This window comes from Camelus bactrianus, chromosome 32 (genome assembly GCF_048773025.1).
Source record: "Camelus bactrianus isolate YW-2024 breed Bactrian camel chromosome 32, ASM4877302v1, whole genome shotgun sequence".
Taxonomy (NCBI): Eukaryota; Metazoa; Chordata; class Mammalia; order Artiodactyla; family Camelidae; genus Camelus; species Camelus bactrianus.
The window spans coordinates 9,511,417-9,530,275 of NC_133570.1; the positions used below are offsets into that span (position 1 = coordinate 9,511,417).

Genomic DNA, 18,859 nt, shown 5'->3' on the forward strand with positions numbered 1-18,859 from the left:
TGAAGATGAGTGCTTTAGATACCAGGACAGGATGTGCACAAGCCGTGAGGTGGGCGGGAACAGGGCTGACAGCAGGGGCTGAGCAAAGGCCTGTGCAGCTGGAGGAGGGGCCCAGCCTTGGCCGATGATCACTCCGGCCAGTCCCCTTTAGCCCATTCCCAACCCCCATCCCTGGCAAGCAGATTGCATATTTGGCTTTGAAAAAGGTTTTGCATGAGGCCTCAGAAAAGATGGGTTTTTTCCTTAAAGCGTTTGTTTCAAATTCATTTCCCCTTCCCTGCACAAGAGCACAATGTTAAGTGACTTCTAGGCCACAGTTTTCAACCCAGGGGAACTGGCCCTTGACTGGGCAGCATTTGATGACTTTCTTGTTGATATATAAGGTGCCGGCTCTTGCTTTAGGTTGTGTAGGCGTGTGTGATGCAAAGAGATAATTTTATTTTGTGGTGTTTTGCAAGCACCCTGGAGGCTCTTCAAGGGTAAGGGCATACGAGGAAGTTAAGTCCGGCTCTGATAAAGTCTAGTAGGTTCCAAGGCCCTCGTTCTGGAGTTGTCTACTGGGTGCCCTGTAGTTTGCAGGGAGTTGATGTCCTGACTTGCACTCTGCTGACAGATCGCAGCCAGGACACTAGGAGATCTCGTCCGGAAGTTAGGGGAGAAAATCCTTCCTGAGATCATCCCCATCCTTGAGGAAGGCCTGAGGTCTCAGAAGAGTGACGAGAGGCAGGGCGTGTGCATCGGGCTGAGCGAGATCATGAAATCCACCAGCCGGGACGCCGTGAGTATCTTCTGAGGGCTTCGCAGGCCCCGCACCTGCCGCAGAGGGTGAGGGGAAGTTTACAGAAGCTGCCCTACTAGAGACTTGAACCTCCATGCGGACTTGAACCTCACTCCAGAAGACGCTGGTGGGGCCACAGTGCACTGGAGTCTCCTTCTCAGCTTTTCCCATCAGTTTTTTGCAGGCTAATACCTAAGTGATTTAGAGGCCTGGAGTGGCCTTTGGAGATGGGAGGTGGTCTTTCTTTCCCCCTCCTGAGGTTGCTCCAGATTAATCCTTTTGTGTCTGCATATCAGTTCAGTTAACAGGTGTGGTGTGCTGAGCGGAGAAAGGAGGCATGAGTGTGTGAGTTGTGGAGGGTGGCAGGGAGCAGGAGGGGGCGAGGCTCATTCTTAGAAGGAGTGGAGTCGAGGAAGGTAAATACCCAGTGGGTGGAAACACATTGTCTCCAGCGATGATACTGTTTCCGTAGTAGCAACCTTTTTGCTGACTGTACTTTCTGAGGTAATGGATCCTCAGAGCAGTCCTGGGGAGCGAGCTGAGTGTGTGCATAGGGCTGTCGATTGGAATGAAATCACCAAAGCAGCGAAGGAGCTGCTGAGTCAGAGATGCGAGCACAGAGCCAGTTGCTGAGCCTGGACGTCCTCGTCTGATTGACAGGATCCGTCTCCACCTGTCTGTATCAGTATTTGTGTTACACTTGGGGTTTTCTGTTTTCATTTGTCAAACAATATAAATTCTGTCGCCAAATAGAGCTTGATTCATTGAATAGTTCCCAGTGGCGAGGGCACCGGATAACCTGTCCTTAGATTCATAGCGAGCTTTGCTTTGGAATTGGTTACAGAGGGAATGGAGCTGTCATTGGCCCCACTTTAGACCCAAAGACTTCATAGGAGAGCAAGTATTTGAGCTGAGAGTTGAAGAAGGACTTGGAGTTTCCCAAGAGGATAAGTGAAAGGAAGAGTCTGGGGACTGGAGGCCACGTCAGGCGGGGCCTCACTCTGAGAAGGAGTTTGGAGCTCCTGTAGGAGATTAGAGTATCTGGAGGACTCACCTGAAAAACCCAGGCTGTCTGTTATTAAGTCTGGTTGAAGGTTCCTCGGGCGTTGATCACACATCTGCTCCCCATTTTTGCACTTGCACATTTTCACAGAAACCAGCTAAGTTATAGCAGCAGTCGAGCCCAGGGAGCAGCGGTGGCCTGGCTGGGCCAGAGGGCCTTACCGCCCGCTCCCCTCCACCACTCTGCTGATTTCCGCTCCCTCCCTGCCTCTGCCGTGTTGGCTACCGTGCGTGCACGTGTGCTGTTGCAGGTGCTGTATTTCTCCGAGTCCCTCGTGCCCACGGCGAGGAAGGCTTTGTGTGACCCACTGGAGGAGGTCAGAGAGGCGGCGGCCAAGACCTTTGAGCAGCTGCACTCCACCATCGGCCACCAGGCCCTGGAGGACATTCTCCCGTTTTTACTGAAGCAGCTGGTGAGTGGCTCTGCCTCACACCTACCAGTTTGGCTTTTACCGTCTCTGCAGAGGGAAAGCGCAGGGGGCTTATTCTGCCAGTACAGCCGCAGTGTGGGCTCCAGAGGGAGTGGGTGCACAGGATGGATTTGGCTCTGTGCTTCTCCTTCGACAGTCAGTCCGTGTGGGTGCAGAGGGAGGGAGGAAAGTGGAGAAGGAAGTTGGCGCGGGTGGTCCAGACAGCAGAGGTGGGGACGGGAGCCAGCTCCTGAGTGCTGTCCCCAATGCCCGTCTGCAGGATGACGAGGAGGTGTCAGAATTTGCCTTGGACGGTCTGAAGCAAGTGATGGCCATCAAGAGCCGTGTGGTGCTGCCCTACCTCGTGCCCAAGGTACGTCCCATCGTGTGGCGACGCCCTCTGGCCCAGAGGCCACGACGGCATCACTGTGCCCGTGCCTGTGTGAAGATCAGCTCTGAACTCAGGTGCTGGGGGAGCAGTGACTCTTGCAGTGGGGTGGGGTTTCCCAGCATGGGGCAGCACCCACTATTGATGTTCATCGTTCTGCAGCTGACGACCCCACCTGTCAATACCCGGGTGCTGGCTTTCCTTTCATCTGTGGCAGGCGACGCCCTGACCCGTCATCTTGGTGTGATCCTCCCAGCAGTCATGTTGGCCCTGAAGGAGAAGCTGGGGACTCCGGACGAGCAGCTGGTGAGTGTCACTGTTGCTCCCATTGGCTCTCTAGCACTGTCCAGTTCCGACCCAGAGGAGCCATGCTCAGCCCAGCTATCCCCTATGATTTTAGGAGATGGCCAACTGTCAGGCTGTGATCCTCTCAGTAGAGGATGACACGGGGCACCGGATCATCATCGAGGACCTGTTGGAAGCCACCCGCAGCCCTGAGGTGGGCATGAGGCAGGCTGCAGCCATCATCCTCAACATCTACTGTTCCCGCTCGAAGGCGGACTACACCAGCCACCTGCGAAGCCTGGTCTCGGGCCTGATCCGCCTCTTCAACGACTCCAGCCCTGTGGTTCTGGAGGAGAGCTGGGATGCCCTGAATGCCATCACCAAGGTGAGGGGACTGCCACAGCCAGCTTCTGATTATAGACATTTCCAGATGCTTATACGACCAGACTCTTAACCCTCCAGGTACCTGTCCCCCAACTTCAGCTTCAGCTTCAGCTGATCCACAGTCAGTCTTGTCTCTCCTCTCACCCACACCTCCATCCTGCTATATGACTTTGAAGCAGCCTTGAGAGGGCAGTACTTAGAACTCTGCCATGCTCTCTTCTTTTTCCTGGCTTCCCACAGAAACTGGATGCTGGCAACCAGCTGGCCCTAATTGAGGAACTGCACAAAGAAATCCGGCTCATAGGGAATGAGAGCAAAGGCGAGCACGTGCCAGGGTTCTGCCTCCCAAAGAAGGTGAGCCAGGGCCTCATGGGGTGCAGCCACCTCCACCTCCCCTGGGTCCCAGGTCTGTAGGGGAGCAGCGGGAGCAGTTGCAGATTCGTCTGGCTGTTCTGCACCTTCACAGACAGCAAGTTTCTTCCCCGTTGTGGCCCAGTGGGGGCGGGGTCACTGCCTCTGGTAAGCAGTGGAGGCCACCTCAGGCAGAGTAGGTGACAGCAGCGCATCTGCCTCTGTGTGGTGGGCCCGTTGGGACTGCTCGTCTCATCACTGTCAGGGCTGTTCCCTGGCCGGCACCCTCTCGGGCTGCAGCTCTGGCAGCCTGAGTCCATCTCACAGACTTGAGGAGAGGAGGACTGACAAGCACCTTCTCTGGGTGGGAGTCACCTGGGCCTGAACCTTTGAGATTTGACTCTCAGGTGTGGTTGTCTTGTCAGGGGGTGACCTCCATCCTTCCAGTGTTGCGGGAAGGTGTCCTGACTGGCAGCCCAGAACAGAAAGAAGAGGCAGCCAAAGCTTTAGGCTTGGTGATCCGCCTGACCTCAGCTGACGCCCTGAGGCCCTCCGTGGTCAACATCACTGGCCCTCTGATTCGCATCCTGGGGGACCGGTTCAGCTGGAACGTGAAGGCGGCTCTGCTTGAGACTCTCAGCCTCTTGCTGGCCAAGGTGAGCAACTGGCGAGTTCACTCTCTCGGTCCATTTGGACCTTAGGGAACAGATCTGTGTGCCCGAGACTGGCACGTGGTGTTGTGTGGCAGCAGAGTGACAGCTTGTGATGGGGAATCAGCAGAGAAGAGGGAGCTAAGACCTTGGAGTCCAGATTCACACTACACATGGTCAGTTCCAGGTCCAGCACTTGGTAGCTGTATGGTTGGTATGACCTTGGGAAAGTCCTGCAGCCTCTGTTTCCTCACCTATGATTTGACAGTACTAAGGCTGCCTGCCTCTCGGCGGGTGTGACGTGGGGCTCAGGTGAGACAACCCAGGCGTGATGCCTGACACATCCTAAGCACTCAGTACATGGTAATTGCTATTATTTAGAAGTGGTTCAATGGGCAGAATCCAGGGCCACGTAAATGCAATTAAAACCTTATTTCAAATACATTTCTTTTCTTTATGACCACCTCAAAAAGGGAGATGAAAAGATCCCGAGGAGAGAATGGAAAGGAAGTGTGAGAGCAGCTACGGTAACTTCAGTTTTTGCCCAAAGTGTCAGAAGCAAAGATCCTACATGTTAACCATTTTTGGGGTTTTATGGTACAGGGCAATAATTAAGCCTTCTAGATTTTAAAAAAGGATAAACAGCCGAGATTTGTTGTTGTTAAAAAAAAAAATTCTTAACTTGAGGTTTGGAAGCAAAAGCAAGCGTAAGATTTGTAGCTTTTTTCTTTTGGGAGGAAGACGTGGGAACATTCCAGCTAAAAAATGGGGTTGTGAGCCTCAGCCTCATTCTTGTAGAAACTTGAGTCTTTTTTTTTTTTTTTTTTTTAAGTATCATTCTTACATACTGTGCTGTTTTTTCCTGTGATTTTTTTAAAAATTCTACACACAAATGGAGCCCTTTCCTCGTGGAATTGGTCCCTCAGGCTGTGAGTCAGATGTCACCCACGGGCAGGTGGTTCCCACTGCAGGTTTACCAGCTTCACTGCATGGTGTGCCTCCCAACAGCCTGCAAGCCCCCCGACACCAGTGTCTCCAGACCTTTATTGATATTGAACCTCCAAACAGCTACTTTGATTTTCCCATTTAGCAATTATGTAAATGTTTCGTCCTCGACCCATCTGTATTTTGTCACAAGTGTGCCTGCTTTTCCATAGAGGGCAGAGATTAGCCTGGATTGTTAGTGAGGGGTGCGCATGTGTTACCAGGATGACCTTTGGAGGCCATTTGTTTCATAGGATTGTTCTGAAGGCTAAAGGTCAAATGCTCAGTAGATGGTACCTGTCCTGACGCACATAGTCTGTTTCCCTGTCTTGGCATTAGAATGTTCCTCCACAGGTCTGCTGACCCGCTCTTTAATGTATTTGGAGATGGGGTTTCAAGTTACTTGTCTGTGTGGACAAGGCTCTACTAAGCCAAGCCCAGTCAACGGCTCCCTTTGGTGGGGGGATGGTCATCATCCCCCCCACCTTCCTCCTCCTCCTCCCCCCCATAGTGCAGCTAAGGACACTGAACATGGGAGGTGGCTGTGCTGGGCTCCCCTCTCTTGCAGGACGTCTGGCCTGTGTGTGGGAGCCCGGGCAGCTCACGGGGGTGTGTGATGGTTTGTTGCCGTGCCTGCGGTGCACGTGGCCTTGGGCTCCTTCACAGCTGGCCCTCTGGGCGTGGGTTTCTCACACAGGTTGGGATTGCCCTGAAGCCCTTCCTGCCCCAGCTGCAGACCACTTTCACCAAAGCCCTGCAGGACTCTAACCGGGGCGTGCGCCTGAAGGCCGCCGATGCGCTGGGGAAGCTCATTTCCATCCATGTCAAGGTGGATCCTCTCTTCACAGAGCTGCTGAACGGAATCCGTGTCGTGGAGGACCCGGGTGTCAGGTGAGGTGCGGCAGGGGAGAGCTGTGGCCAGGAGGGGTCCAGGAGGGGCTGGGCGGCTGCTGAACAGCCCCGGGCGTGCCTGTGCGGTGGGAGCAGTGGGGAAGGAGAGCGGGTTTTAAGTTGGGTGCCTTGGTTCTGTAGGGACACCATGCTGCAGGCCCTGAGGTTTGTGATTCAGGGAGCAGGGGCCAAAGTGGACGTGGTCATCCGGAAAAACATCGTCTCTCTCCTGCTGAACATGCTGGGACATGACGAGGTGCGGCGCCAGGTGGACGCAGGGCTGCTGGGCCCGGCTGGTTTCCCTTCTCTTTCCTTGTTGGCATCTCTGCTTCATGTTAGAAAAACTTGTAGTGATGATCGCTCCCGGGGTTCACACCACCCTGGCATTCACCACACACCTGGTAGTGAGGAGACGAGGCACATGGTGCTCACGTCAATGACATGACAGATGTAAGCGATGATTTTATAGATGAGGAAAGTAAGGTTTTTAAAGTCTCAGGTCTTTCGTTGATTTGCTACAAGTCACTTTCCCTCTCTGCCTCTCAGTTCCCTGGTTGTAAAATGAAGAGATTTGTTTATGGGTTCAGGAAACATTTGCTGAGCTGAACAGCCTATCCAAGAGGTGGATAAAAGCATGGTCACAGCCCTCAGGCAGCAGTGCCTGGTGTCTGTCCAGGTGGGAGGGCTTAGCCCGGTTTCAGAGGGTGAGACTCTCCTAGGGCCACACCTTAGCAAGTGGCAGAGTCACAACTAGATCCTGAGCCCTGTGGCTCCTGGTTCTGTCCCACTGCCTTTAGTGTAGCCCTTCCTGACCGGGTCTGGAACATTTGTGAAGTACCCATTGGCTGCCCAGCACTGTGATGGGTCCAGCAGGGGTTGAGTCTCTGGATAAGAATTTTCTCTTTCTGCTTTGACAGACAGCCCTCTGTTGTGTGGCCAGATTTACATCTGTGAGGCTAGTCTCTGGAGAGAGGCCTTTGGGTTCACGTGGTGTTACACCTTGTCTGTCCACATGGAGCTGGTCATCACGGCTCTCCGACTGAAGCCCCGCCCTTCTCTGGGGACACACATGGGAGACTCTAACTTCTTTTGGTCTCAGGCTGTCAGGGTTTTTATAGGACCATGCACAGTTCAAGCAAAAGTTAGTATTTAAGCCAATTTGCATTTCACCACAATGGAGCTTAAAATAGATCCTGTTAGAGAGTGGGTGTCACGTCAGAGAAAGCCAACTTTACCCTTGCTTGGCACCTGGGCTTGGAGCTCAGAGGCCCAAACTACTGGCTGACCTCTCTCCCTCCTCTCCTGCAGAACTTCTGCTGGATGGAGGATGGCACTTCAGGATGCCAGCCTGGTATTAGCCTCCCCACGGGCCTTTGAGGTCCTGTTTGGTCGTTTGGTTTGTTTTGGGGGAGGCAAGTCAAGTCAGCACTCTCTTAATACTGTAGCATGTGACCTAAGGTCTGCTGCACGGTGTCCCATTTAGCTGGCAGGGAGAGCAGCAAGGAGCTGCTTGTATGTGTGGCTTCAGTTTGGACAGAAAATACTTAGCCTTTACCTATTGCCTTGAGTTGATCAGAGGTTCAGTTTGACTTCCTAGGACAAACCCACATAGTGTCGGTGGCCTCAGGACACAGACAGAGTAGAGAGAGAGCAGGGAGTCTCTGGACACAAGCGGACACATGAGAGGTCCCTGGTGGGAAGGAGCTCTGAGTGGTTCTCTAGCCGACTTCCCGGAGACTGTGGGCGGGAGCCCCCCTCCCCGCCGCACCCCTCTGTGCCTCACAGGGCTGTTGATAGTAACTGAGATAATAAATGTGAAGCATTCAGACTTGTAAGAAAAAAGGTGCTATGTAAATACGGTTATTATTGCTATTATGATGATGATTACCATATGCACACACACTGGAGTTTTCTATAATTAAGTTAAGTGCTGGGTGTGTAATTTTTAACTCCACACCGAGTGGCAGCTACAGTGAGTGGCAGTCCCACTCCGGCGGTGGGCACTGAGTGCCTGGAGGGAGGACTGGATTTAGGGTCCACCTTCTTCCTGCCCTGGTTCCCGCAGAGCCGGTGTGTGGCTCACACCCCCTTCCACTGCCTTTTCTGCTCATCAGGACAACACTCGCATCTCCTCAGCCGGCTGCCTGGGGGAACTGTGTGCCTTCCTGACAGAAGAGGAGCTCAGCGCTGTTCTTCAGCAGTGCTTGCTGGGTAGGCCTCTTGTGCCCAGGGGGTTCCCTTTCGGGACCTTTCTGTCTCCCCTTCCCCTCAGAGGGTCTTCTGGCAGCTGGACTCCCCTCTCCTTGGGAATCCAGCTGTTAAAACAAAATAGACTTTCTAGATGCCCTGTGCCCCAAGTGTCTCTGCTTCAAGAACATAGCCACGATCAGAAGCAGTTAGTGAGAGACCACTACTCAGTCCACTGCGGGCAGGGAGGTCTGTGTGCAGTGTGGACTCGGGTTTCCGCCAGGCCTCGAGTCAGCAAACGAATCTGAGCTGGGGGAGGCGGGCTTTGTGGGTGGTGGGCTGTGCTGTGAGGTGCAGGTTGACCCCAGTTGTGTCTTTCCACCCAGCGGACGTGTCCGGCGTTGACTGGATGGTTCGGCACGGGCGGAGCCTGGCTCTCTCCGTGGCTGTGAACGTGGCTCCCAGCAGACTCTGTGCAGGCAAATACAGCAGTGAAGTTCAGGACGTGATCCTCAGCAATGCCATGGCAGACAGGGTAAGGCTTTTGGGGCAGCCAGATTGGCACCCCCTATCCTCTAGTCTCAGCCTTGCAGACACAGCACAGGGGGGAACCCCAGACGGAGTGGTCAGAGGCCTGGGTTCGAATTTTACCTTTGCCAGAAACTTACCGTGCCCTTGGACCAGTACTTGATCTCCCTGGGCCCCAGTTTCATGATGTAAACAATGAGGAGTTCGGGCTGGAGCATCTAGAGGTCCCCTCCTAAATCAGAAAGTCTCTGATCCCTGTTCCTGGAAACCAGTGACTCAGGCTTTGTTCATTTGCCTCACAGCCAGGGCAGGCCCTCCACATTCCACGTGAGAGCTGTCGAGGGGTCTTGGATGTGAATGGGTGAGGGGCGAGGCGGGCGCTGGTGGTGAAGAGCCAGGGTCCCGGAGATCCCTGGGGGAGAGGATGACACCTGGCCTGGCTGCTCTGAGGAAGGAGCCAGAGGCCACTCCATCTAGCTCACTCTCTCTCCACAGATCCCTGTCGCCGTGAGTGGGGTCCGGGGCATGGGTTTCCTGATGAAGCATCACATCGAGACAGGAGGAGGTCAGCTGCCAGCCAAACTCTCCAGCCTGTTCGTTAAGGTGAGCGGGGCAGCCTGGCTTGTGAGAAGGGCCTGTGACCAAAGAACATGGACAGTGTGCCCTCTGTGTTCTAGGAGCTCTCCATGGATGGCCTGCGGGGTCTCTGAGCCCTTGGGGCTGGAATGCAGAATAGTTCTGTGGGAGTTTTTCTCTGGAAGAGTGCCCAACTTTTTGTCAGAATCTCAAATAGACTTGGGACCCCCAATCTAGTTAAGAACCTCTATCTTAGGCATTCTTTCTAGGCACCCCCATTTTCTTTTTTTTTTTTTTTTTTTTTGGTGGGAGGTGGTAATTAGGTTTATTTATTTATTTTTATTTTTTTAAAAGGAGGTACTGGAGATTGAACCCAGGACCTCATGCATGCTAAGCACATGCTCTACCACTTGAGCTATACTCTCCCACTAGGCACCCCAATTTTGTAACATCTGGGACAGACCTGGGTTCAAATCTCAGTAAATCTTCTCTTCCCTGCCTCCCTTTAGCTGACGTGGCACTTACTAGTGTGGCTCTTATGGGGGCTGCAAGGCCTAATTAGGAAACCTGGAATCCTGTGTAATAAAGTGTGCTTTTCAAATGTTGATGTGCACACAAGTCAGAACCAGAATCTGCATTTTAAGAGATGAGGCAAAGCCTGAGACTCTTCCTTTGTAACCAGCTCCCGGGCGATTTCAGTGCTGCTGGTGTGCAGACCTCACTTTGAGTGGTGAGGTTCCCAAGGCTGACTGCCCTGGCCCTGCAGACACTTAGAACCTGCCGAGAGTTTACAGGGCCCCGATCAGATCGAGCCTGTGTGCATCACCCTGCATGCCACTGTTACCAGCATTTATTACTGAGGACCCACTGTGCGCCCAGCTGGGCTAGATCCTGAAGGTGTAGCAGTGAACAGGGCAGAGAGCATCTCTGGAGCTGGAGGCACACAGAAAGCCCAAGGGAGGGCCCTAATTTAGATGGGGCTGTCAGGGAACCTCTGAAGGCTAACATTTGAGCTGAGCCCTGAAGGATGAGCAGGAACTGACCAAGTAAGGATCTGGGGCAGGCACGTCTCAGGCCTTGGGACCTGCCAGGGCACAGACCTGAGGCAGGAAGGGGAGTATTGTGTTGGAGGAAGTTGAAAGCCTATGAGGGGCTGAGAGTGGTGAGCAAAGGGGAAAGCAGTGTGAGATGAGGTGGAAGAAATGGATGGTCTAAATCACGCCCGGTTACCCTCCCATGGGAGGGAAGGCATCAGAGGGGAGCAGTGGGGTGAGTTTCCATGATGGAGAGTCAAGGCAGAAGTCTGGGCTGCTTTGAGAAACACGCTGGATGTGCCTGACTAAAAGCCTGTGTTCCTCTTCGTAGTGTCTGCAGAACCCATCCAGTGACATCAGGCTGGTGGCTGAGAAGATGATCTGGTGGGCAAACAAGGACCCGCTGCCTGCCCTGGACCCCCAGGCCATCAAACCCATCCTGAAGGCTCTTCTTGACAACACCAAGGATAAGAACACCGTCGTAAGAGCCTACAGCGACCAGGCAATCATCAACCTCCTGAAGATGAGGCAGGGAGAAGAGGTGTTTCAGGTGGGAGCCTGGGACTGGAGTGCCTCCCCGGGTGTGCTGTGGGCATTTGTCTTTCAGGCCTTCTGCACGACAGGATTTAACCATCACATTCTCCTCCGCCACCCCGTATGCGAGTGTTGATGGGCAGATGGTGATCAGGGGCTGGTCTGGTGCCTGGAAACACATTCCTCTGTTCCTGAGGTGTTCAGACTTCTTTTAGCAGCAGAGCCCTTTTCATTAAATAAAATCTCACACAGCACCCAAACCTGTAACAGATCCCACAGGGCTGCCCATTGAGGCCCAGAGCCCTATCACTCATTCCCCAAGCCTTTGAGCAACCTTTAAATTACTGAATGCTCTAAGCCCCTCTCCCTCATGATGTGAAAAGCATGAAGAGTGGCTGTCTTACTTTCCCTGGATCCATCTGATTCCCTTATTTTGCTGGACTCCACCTCAGTGGTGGTTCTAGTTCTGCGTTAACATTCATTTTTGTCTTTGATTGGAGAAATCTGTAGCCATATTTTCTGACTCTCATCTCCTCATTTCCATCTTCCCCACAGTCTCTTTGCAAGATCCTGGATGTGGCCAGCTTGGAGGTGCTGAATGAGTGCAACCGGAGGTCCTTGAAGAAGCTGGCCAGCCAGGCCGACTCCACGGAGCAGGTGGACGACACCATCCTGACCTGAGAAGCCTGGCCTGTCCACTGGGCTCCGCATCAGCATTTCAGCTCCACCTCTTTGTTCAATGTTTTCATTTTTGAAAATACGTTTGTTCCGATGGGGAGATGGCATTCCCAGAAAGTATTTTAATATATCAGCAGACCACAGCCAAAGCCTTAAATCAAACCCACACACAACTGAAAATTGCCTCCTCCATCTCTCACCCTTTCCTTTGGAGAAGAGAAGAACATACATAGGTGGGAGCCTCGCCCGGTGGGAGCCAGGGGCTGCTCTTCCCGCTCTGCATGGCTGGGTCTGGAACAGGGAGGCTCAGACTTCTGGTTCCTGGTCTCCTGTGCTTGAGCTCTGGTTCCAGAGCCAGTGCTGCCAACCTTTGCCTAGATCCTGAAGGGGCACGGAACCATGGAGGTCTGCCCGGTGTGTGTGTCTGGCGTGGCTTTTCAGCATTGCGTGGCCCCACTTTTTCTGACCCTTCAGGTGACAATGACACTTGCGCAACCCTGGCAGTTTGCAAGTTGCAGGTGGTTTGAAGGAGGAATGTTTAATAAAGGCTTTGATTTAATCTTGCTATAAGCAGATTTTTAAAAATCTCCAAACATCCACTAAACACAAAGCTTCCTGCCTCAGGAACAAGGCAAGGCTTGCAGCTGTCTTCGAAAGCACAGGCAGCACTCTGATTCCTGGCGTCTCTCCTGCCCTCGGAAGTCTCATAGATATCTACAGCCTTCTCTGTCCTGAGATCGGGTCTCAAGAGGCATGCAGCCAGGCCTGTGATCTCAGCTGGTGTGGAGGATGCGGGGGTCAAATTACCCACCTCCCTGCTCTGTCCTGACTCAAAGGTAGGGAGCTTCTGACAGTCAAGTTTTAAAGAGAAAACCATCCCCTCTGTGGTGTAAGAACAAACCACATTCCTGTAATCAGAATTGCCAGAGGAAACCGAAGTTGTAGTTCAGCATCTGCCTCCTTTATGAATGACTTCCTTCCTCCTGGTTCTTAGAAGGCTCGTGATCCAAGCGTCCTGTCTGACGGAGCACGCCCCTCTGGGCCAGTGACGCAAATTTTTCTGGGCTGTTTCCTTGGTCACAATGTGGAACAAACCTCTGTCAGAATTACTGGTCAGAGCTGTAAAGGGAAGAAAAATTAAATGTGGTAGCAAACTCACTTTGTAAAAGGCCTAAAGTGCTACACACAAAAAAAAGTAAGGCTTTGCTTATTAATGCAGCAGAGGTAGAAAGTAGCCTTGTGACTCAGCATTTCTGGTGAATAAGTCAAGGTGACCTCCAAGATACTCCTTAGGAAAGCCTGCTTTCCGTGCCTGAGACTTCTGTGCCACAGGACTTCCTGTTTTCTTGCAGCAGACATGGCCTCAGCTGGCTCACTGTAATTGTAGAATCCCAGCGCTGGAAGGGACCTTAAGAGGTCAGCTGAGTGGTCCCCATAGCCAAAACAGCCAATCGTTGCAGCTTTTGGTAGCCATGGTAACTGTTCCCTGCTTCTGGGATTCAGATGGTCATCAGCCTTCTCCCAGCTACCTTGGGCATATGTCCAGCAAGCTGTCCGCAAATACGGTCACCTCTGCCAGTTAGCCGTGGGGAGGCAGATGAAGTTGCTGTGAGGGGGCGTGGGCTGGGAAACCTCTTTTAAGCCCCTGAGGCAAGTCTTCAGTGTTTCCTCCATAATCTTAGAGTAGATGCTTATGTCTGCCTGTGGTGTTCCATCCCCAGTCTGAAATTGCACTTGGTGCTGGAAGACACTCCATAAGCAATTTCGAAGGAAAAACACCAGGTTCCACTTCCAGAAACTGGAGGAGGATGAGAGCTCTGTGTTCAGGATAGATGGATCAAGGTTGATTCACAGACAGAGATGACTCAAAGGCTCCCAGATCATGCTGAATTTCATTCCCTGAGTCTGGAAGGAGGGTATGAGCTCCCAGAAAGTGAGCCATGAAGGGCTGCCACAGCCATGACCTTGGAGCAGCCAAAAAGGGCCTCGTCAGCCCAGAGTTACAGCAGTCCTGAAAACAGCCGCCCAGACTGAACACCCTGGAGGAAATGAAGCTTGACAGCTCTGGTGGTTGGTAGAGCTGTTTAGCCTTGGGCAAGTCATCCAGCCTCTCTGGGCCAGCTTTCTCATCTATAAAATAAGGAATTTGGAATGGGAGCTTTAAAAAAATCTCTGAAAGTTACCCTTTAGGGGTTAATAGTAACTGTAACAAATGACATTTATTTTTTTTACTTAGTCCGCTCAACCTATGAAGTCGGTCCTTTTGTTACTAGTTTTCCAGAAGAGGAAATTGAGGCACAGAGAAGTCACAGCCAATACTTGGCAGTGTGTCCCCAGAGCTCACGCGTATCCTTAGCCTTTCTCTTACTCCTGCGTGCTGGCTAGTTGGGCACAAGCACCTGCCATTCTTCAGACCAGCGCCCGTGGACCTTTCATGTCCCGCAGTACACGAGGTCTGAATTGCCGAGGTGGCTTCAGGTGACTGGCCCGGGACCCGACCCATCCAGTCCTTACCCAGCTGCTTCACAGAGTGATCCATTCCTCACCCCATGTACAGGACATTTGCTGCCTTTAGAAATGACATTTCTCCTCTAAGACTTTCATGATCCTCTAGAGAGGAGACTCCTCTATCTTTCTGTGCCACGTGTCTAACAAAATGATGTGCCCTCGGCTAATCCATGGAAAACTAAACTGAGCATTCTCAACCCTTTGATACGGTTCATGTCCCTTTGAGGAACCAAACGTACAAGTGAGTGAATTCCCATCATCCCACTGCTGTGATTCTTACAGGGCTTGGGAGTGGGGCGAGGGATCTGCAGGACCGACACCATTTTATTTGCAGGGATTTGGAGACATTATTCTACTCAGAGCAGATCTCGAAACAAGACAGGCGGTTAGGAATGTTTTTCTCTAAGTATGGTTCTGTGTGAACCGGTCCTAAATTGCTCCAAGCCTGTCTAAATTGGAGCAGTGAGGAAAAACAGGAACCAGCCTAACTTAAAGATCTAGGTTCTAAAATGTGTTTAAGGAAATGCAACTATTGCTTTAAAATTCTAGTATAGTGAAGCCGCACAGACTTAGAAGTCAGGTTTAAAGCTTAACTTTACTTCTTAACATTAAGCCAGATCCTGTCTGCTAACCTCTCTGAGCCCATGTGTCCTCCTGTGCACAGTACAGCCCACAGGCTTGTCTGGAGTGAATGAGATAACGCACTTCGTACCCAGCTGGGCACACAGGAGGTGCTGCATCCGTGGATGATGTGGGTGAAGTGAGATATGTGGATGAGAGGAGACTCAGCGATGGGCACCTAAAACCGCTCAAGGCGTCACAAGTGCAGCACACTTGTATCTGGGAGATAATTGCTGGACCCAGAATTTGCAGATACACTGTTAGGTTTTTGAGCCCCAAGTTTGAAAAGCTACTAAAAACCAGATTTTTCTTGAGAAAAGGTGATTACTGTGTGTGAATATCTAAAACATGGGAAAAGGTATGTAAGCACACGGACGGGGCTTCACTCTGCCTGGGCTGGGAAGCACCCTCCCCTTAGAACTGTGCTTCCGACACCCTTTCGGGAGAGGCGGGAGGAGCCGGTCCGTGTTTTACAAGGAGTAAAGTTGAGGCACAGAAGGAAAGGAGCGTCTTTGAGGTCATGTAGCCAATTGGCTACAGAACTGGAAAAAAAAAAAACGTATTTCTTGCTACTCTGGTCACCAAGCCCCAGGGACATACTATAGAAATACTTTTGGGAGGTGAAATGAAAAAAAAGAAACTAGTCAAATTCTTGGTGTGTGGCTCTCTGGAGTGAGTGACTAGTTTTCACTTTTCGGAAGAGGTGGAGCCCAGTTACTTCGCTGGGTGGTTCCAAGCTGTTAGGAGGGTTCCCTGCAGCCTGCGCTGGTGGAAGGATAGTGTTGATCTTAGCAAAACACAGGAAACTGGAAAAACTGGTCCAAGGATGATTAGCTCAGTGGGATTTTTGGGTGAGTCCTGATGTGTCTGCATGGAAACACCAGTCACTTTCTAATGCTGTGCTGAGAGGACTCTGGGTGAGATGGCAGCCTGGTCAAAAACTCCACCAGATCCTTTTTACCATTTAGCTCCCCATAAAAAAGGGAGGTGCAGCAGTATCTAACCTGGCATTTCTCAAACATTTTGGCCTTGAGAACCCTCAAGGGTTCACCCTGATTATTTCTGATGTTCCTTCTAACTCTTTAAGTTCTACATGTGGCTTCTCTTTTAATGAAAACAGAAACCAGGTGCCTACCATGTGCTAGGTCCCAGTGGCTAGCAGGATGATCCCTGCAGTCAAGGAAGTTAATGTTCACTTGATTCTGGGGGGCTACCAAAGGGCAGGGCAAGGCCATTGCCAAGTCTCTTGCCTGCAGGTGAGGGAGAACGGGCCAACTCCCAGTCCCATCAAAGGGAGAGACCAGGGGTTTCCTTTATTCCTTCCCTCTTGGACCAGCATATTGGATGGCGCCCCATCCCCACTCCTCATTTAAAGTCCCTGACGTTCAGTGCACCTGCCCCCTCTCAATTCTTATTTATACCCACTTCCCCTTCTTACACGATTGCAGCATGTGCTTCCTCCCTTACTATCTATTTCAGCAACTTTAGAATCCAGCGCTGACCAGCCTGAAGTGTGAATTTCACGGGTCCCACCCGGTCTCCACCGCTCTAGCCCTGTCTCTCCTGCCACCCTGAGGCACTGCTGGCTCTGTCTCCCAGGCCTTGGGCTTGAGGGTCCCTCTCCTTCACCCTCCTAGTCTCTGTCTTGGTGACACTGCACTTCTTGACTCTGCTCTTTGCCAGTAAAGCTTTTTCAAGTGCTCTCAGCCCATCTTCCTTCCGTCCTTACTACTCGATTCTTACTATTCACTGGCTGCTAATCCTCTACCTACGCTATCTTGAAAAACACTTCATTCACCGCACTGTTCTCACCAACCATTCTCTTTCTTTTCATTCACTGCCAAACTTCTTGAATGAACAATATATACCCACCACCTCCACAGCGTCACTGTCTGTTCTGTAAACCTTTGTACACTCCCATTCTCCTTACCTTCCTTGGTTTTTCCTTTCAACATGTATTTATTTTCATTCTCTATCAGAAACGTCCACGAAAGCAGGGATTTCAAAGTTTTATTTATTGCCAAATCTCCGGCTCCTACATCAGTTCCTGGCACACAGTAAGCCCTCAAATGTTTGTTGAAGGAACAGCTGATTTTTTTTCCTTCCCCAACTGTACCGTAAGCTCCCTGAGGATGAGGCTTTGTTTTGTTCATGTTATATTCCCAGTGCCTGGCACCTGGTAGGCACACACATAGTTATTGAATTAGGAAATGAGTCGAGTTGTCAGATAAATTACGTGATTTTCTTTAAAAAAAAAAAAAGCTAAATTGGTAGATATTGTTTGCATATTGTCTTTTGCATCTGTCCCTTCCTACTGTTACCTCACACCTGGGCTTTGACAGTAACCTTCTTTAAAGCTCTGCAGCTGAAATCCATCCTGCACGCTTGTACAGATTACTTTCCCCCAATTATTTTTTTTCAGTTGAAGTCTAGGCAGTTACAGTGTGTCAATTTCTGGTGTACAGTATGTTTCAGTCATACATATACATACATATAATCGTTTTCATATTCTTTTTCATTATAAGTTACTACAAGAACTTTGAATGCCTCCCCACTGTAGTTCCTAATGTATGAACAGGTGGTGTTGCCAAGCTCATCTGTTAGCTGGCTGTTGAGAACAGTGGAATGGGAACAAAGTTTCCCGTCAATGGTACATGTTTCTAATTACCTCAGGTCACAAAAGTTTATGCCCATCTCTGTATATAGACTTTATCTACCTACCATAACATAGCTCCAGTCACTGAACTGTAGTTTCAATAATGTCAAACAATGTTTCTAGAGGTAAATGTGCTCAGAGTTTCATTTTTGGGAGCCAGGCACACATCCTGGTCTGTAGGAAGCTCTCCCTCAAAGCTAAAATGGATGATTCTCACAGACTTGACAGCGGCTGTCTAAATACACCCGCCATTCAAGGGGCTCTAAATTCCAAATCCTTTCCCCATCATTCTAGCTAAAAGTGATAGCTCTCCTCCTCCGAGACTGCTTATTTGATAGCTATTCTATCTCTTGTATCGTCTTGTGTTTTTCATTCCTCATGAGTGTGTGTTTTATCTCTGATGAAACTGAAAGCTCCTGGAGGGGAAAGGCTCTATCCCACAGTCTGTGGCACATGACAAATAGTGAGCACTCATTAAATGGTTACTGAATAAATGAATTAATGCTTATTGCTTTCTAGAAGGCACATGCAGGCAAGTCAGGAGTCTGGTCTTCATAATGGCCAATTCTGTTCTACTTTTTTTTTCTTTTTTATAAATTTCTTTTCGGGGGGGTGGTATAGCTCAAGTGGTAGGGCGCATGCTGAGCATGCATGAGGTCCTGGGTTCAATCCCCAGTGCCTCCTCCAAGAATAAATAAGTAAACCTAATTACTTACCCCCACCTCTTTTTTTTTTTTTTTTCCCTGCTCTACTTGAAAGTATCCTGCAGCCCTGATATCAGGAGGCTGCCTTGGGCATGTGTGCTTGCCTCTGTAACAGGAAATAGCCTAAAGCATGAATGAGTCACTGCAAAATGACCTTGGTTTAACAGCATTACTGTTTATCACATGCCTATATGAGCCAGGTAATTTGCAAATATATCTCTAATCCTCACAACTATTCTGAGGAAACGGGGCTCTGAGACCCTGTGATGTGATTTATCCGACATCTCAAAGCTTTTAAGGGATAGAGCCAGGATTTCAAAGCTAGCACTGGAACCAAAGTTTCTGTGCCTCCAGAGCAGGTTGAGATGATCTAGAGTGACCTCCTGCCTCACTGGCTGGTAAGAGTGGAGTGTGCTTGCCTGGGGTCTACTTGAGGCTTCTTCCCTTGTATTTCCTAAATCTGCTGGATCAAAGGGGATCCAACTAACCTCTCCTGCACCAAGAAGGACCATTTTCCAGTGGTCATATGAGTATGTGAGCAGCTCCTCTCCTAGCTAGTTCCTTCAGATCCCAAGCCCATGTTCTTTGGACATCACCATGCTGATTCTCAGCTCCTGGAAAAACAACTGAAAGCTTGAGCCACACACTCC

General features: G+C 50.8%; 1 protein-coding gene across 2 annotated transcripts in view; it reads left to right on the plus strand.

Annotated features, from left to right (window-relative positions):
* GCN1 (GCN1 activator of EIF2AK4) overlaps nucleotides 1–12,284 on the plus strand; it is a 52,543-nt gene extending 40,259 nt beyond the window's left edge. For both annotated transcript variants that reach the window (XM_074356228.1, XM_074356229.1), the window contains exons 45-58: nucleotides 614–778; nucleotides 2,092–2,253; nucleotides 2,531–2,623; nucleotides 2,801–2,944; nucleotides 3,039–3,308; nucleotides 3,548–3,661; nucleotides 4,084–4,314; nucleotides 5,990–6,183; nucleotides 6,325–6,439; nucleotides 8,298–8,394; nucleotides 8,757–8,905; nucleotides 9,394–9,501; nucleotides 10,840–11,058; nucleotides 11,598–12,284. In XM_074356228.1, coding sequence (XP_074212329.1) covers nucleotides 614–778; nucleotides 2,092–2,253; nucleotides 2,531–2,623; nucleotides 2,801–2,944; nucleotides 3,039–3,308; nucleotides 3,548–3,661; nucleotides 4,084–4,314; nucleotides 5,990–6,183; nucleotides 6,325–6,439; nucleotides 8,298–8,394; nucleotides 8,757–8,905; nucleotides 9,394–9,501; nucleotides 10,840–11,058; nucleotides 11,598–11,723 — 2,187 coding nt within the window. In that variant the 3' untranslated portion in view covers nucleotides 11,724–12,284. The remainder of the gene's footprint in view (nucleotides 1–613; nucleotides 779–2,091; nucleotides 2,254–2,530; nucleotides 2,624–2,800; nucleotides 2,945–3,038; nucleotides 3,309–3,547; nucleotides 3,662–4,083; nucleotides 4,315–5,989; nucleotides 6,184–6,324; nucleotides 6,440–8,297; nucleotides 8,395–8,756; nucleotides 8,906–9,393; nucleotides 9,502–10,839; nucleotides 11,059–11,597) is intronic.
* The last annotated feature ends 6,575 nt before the right edge of the window (nucleotides 12,285–18,859 follow it).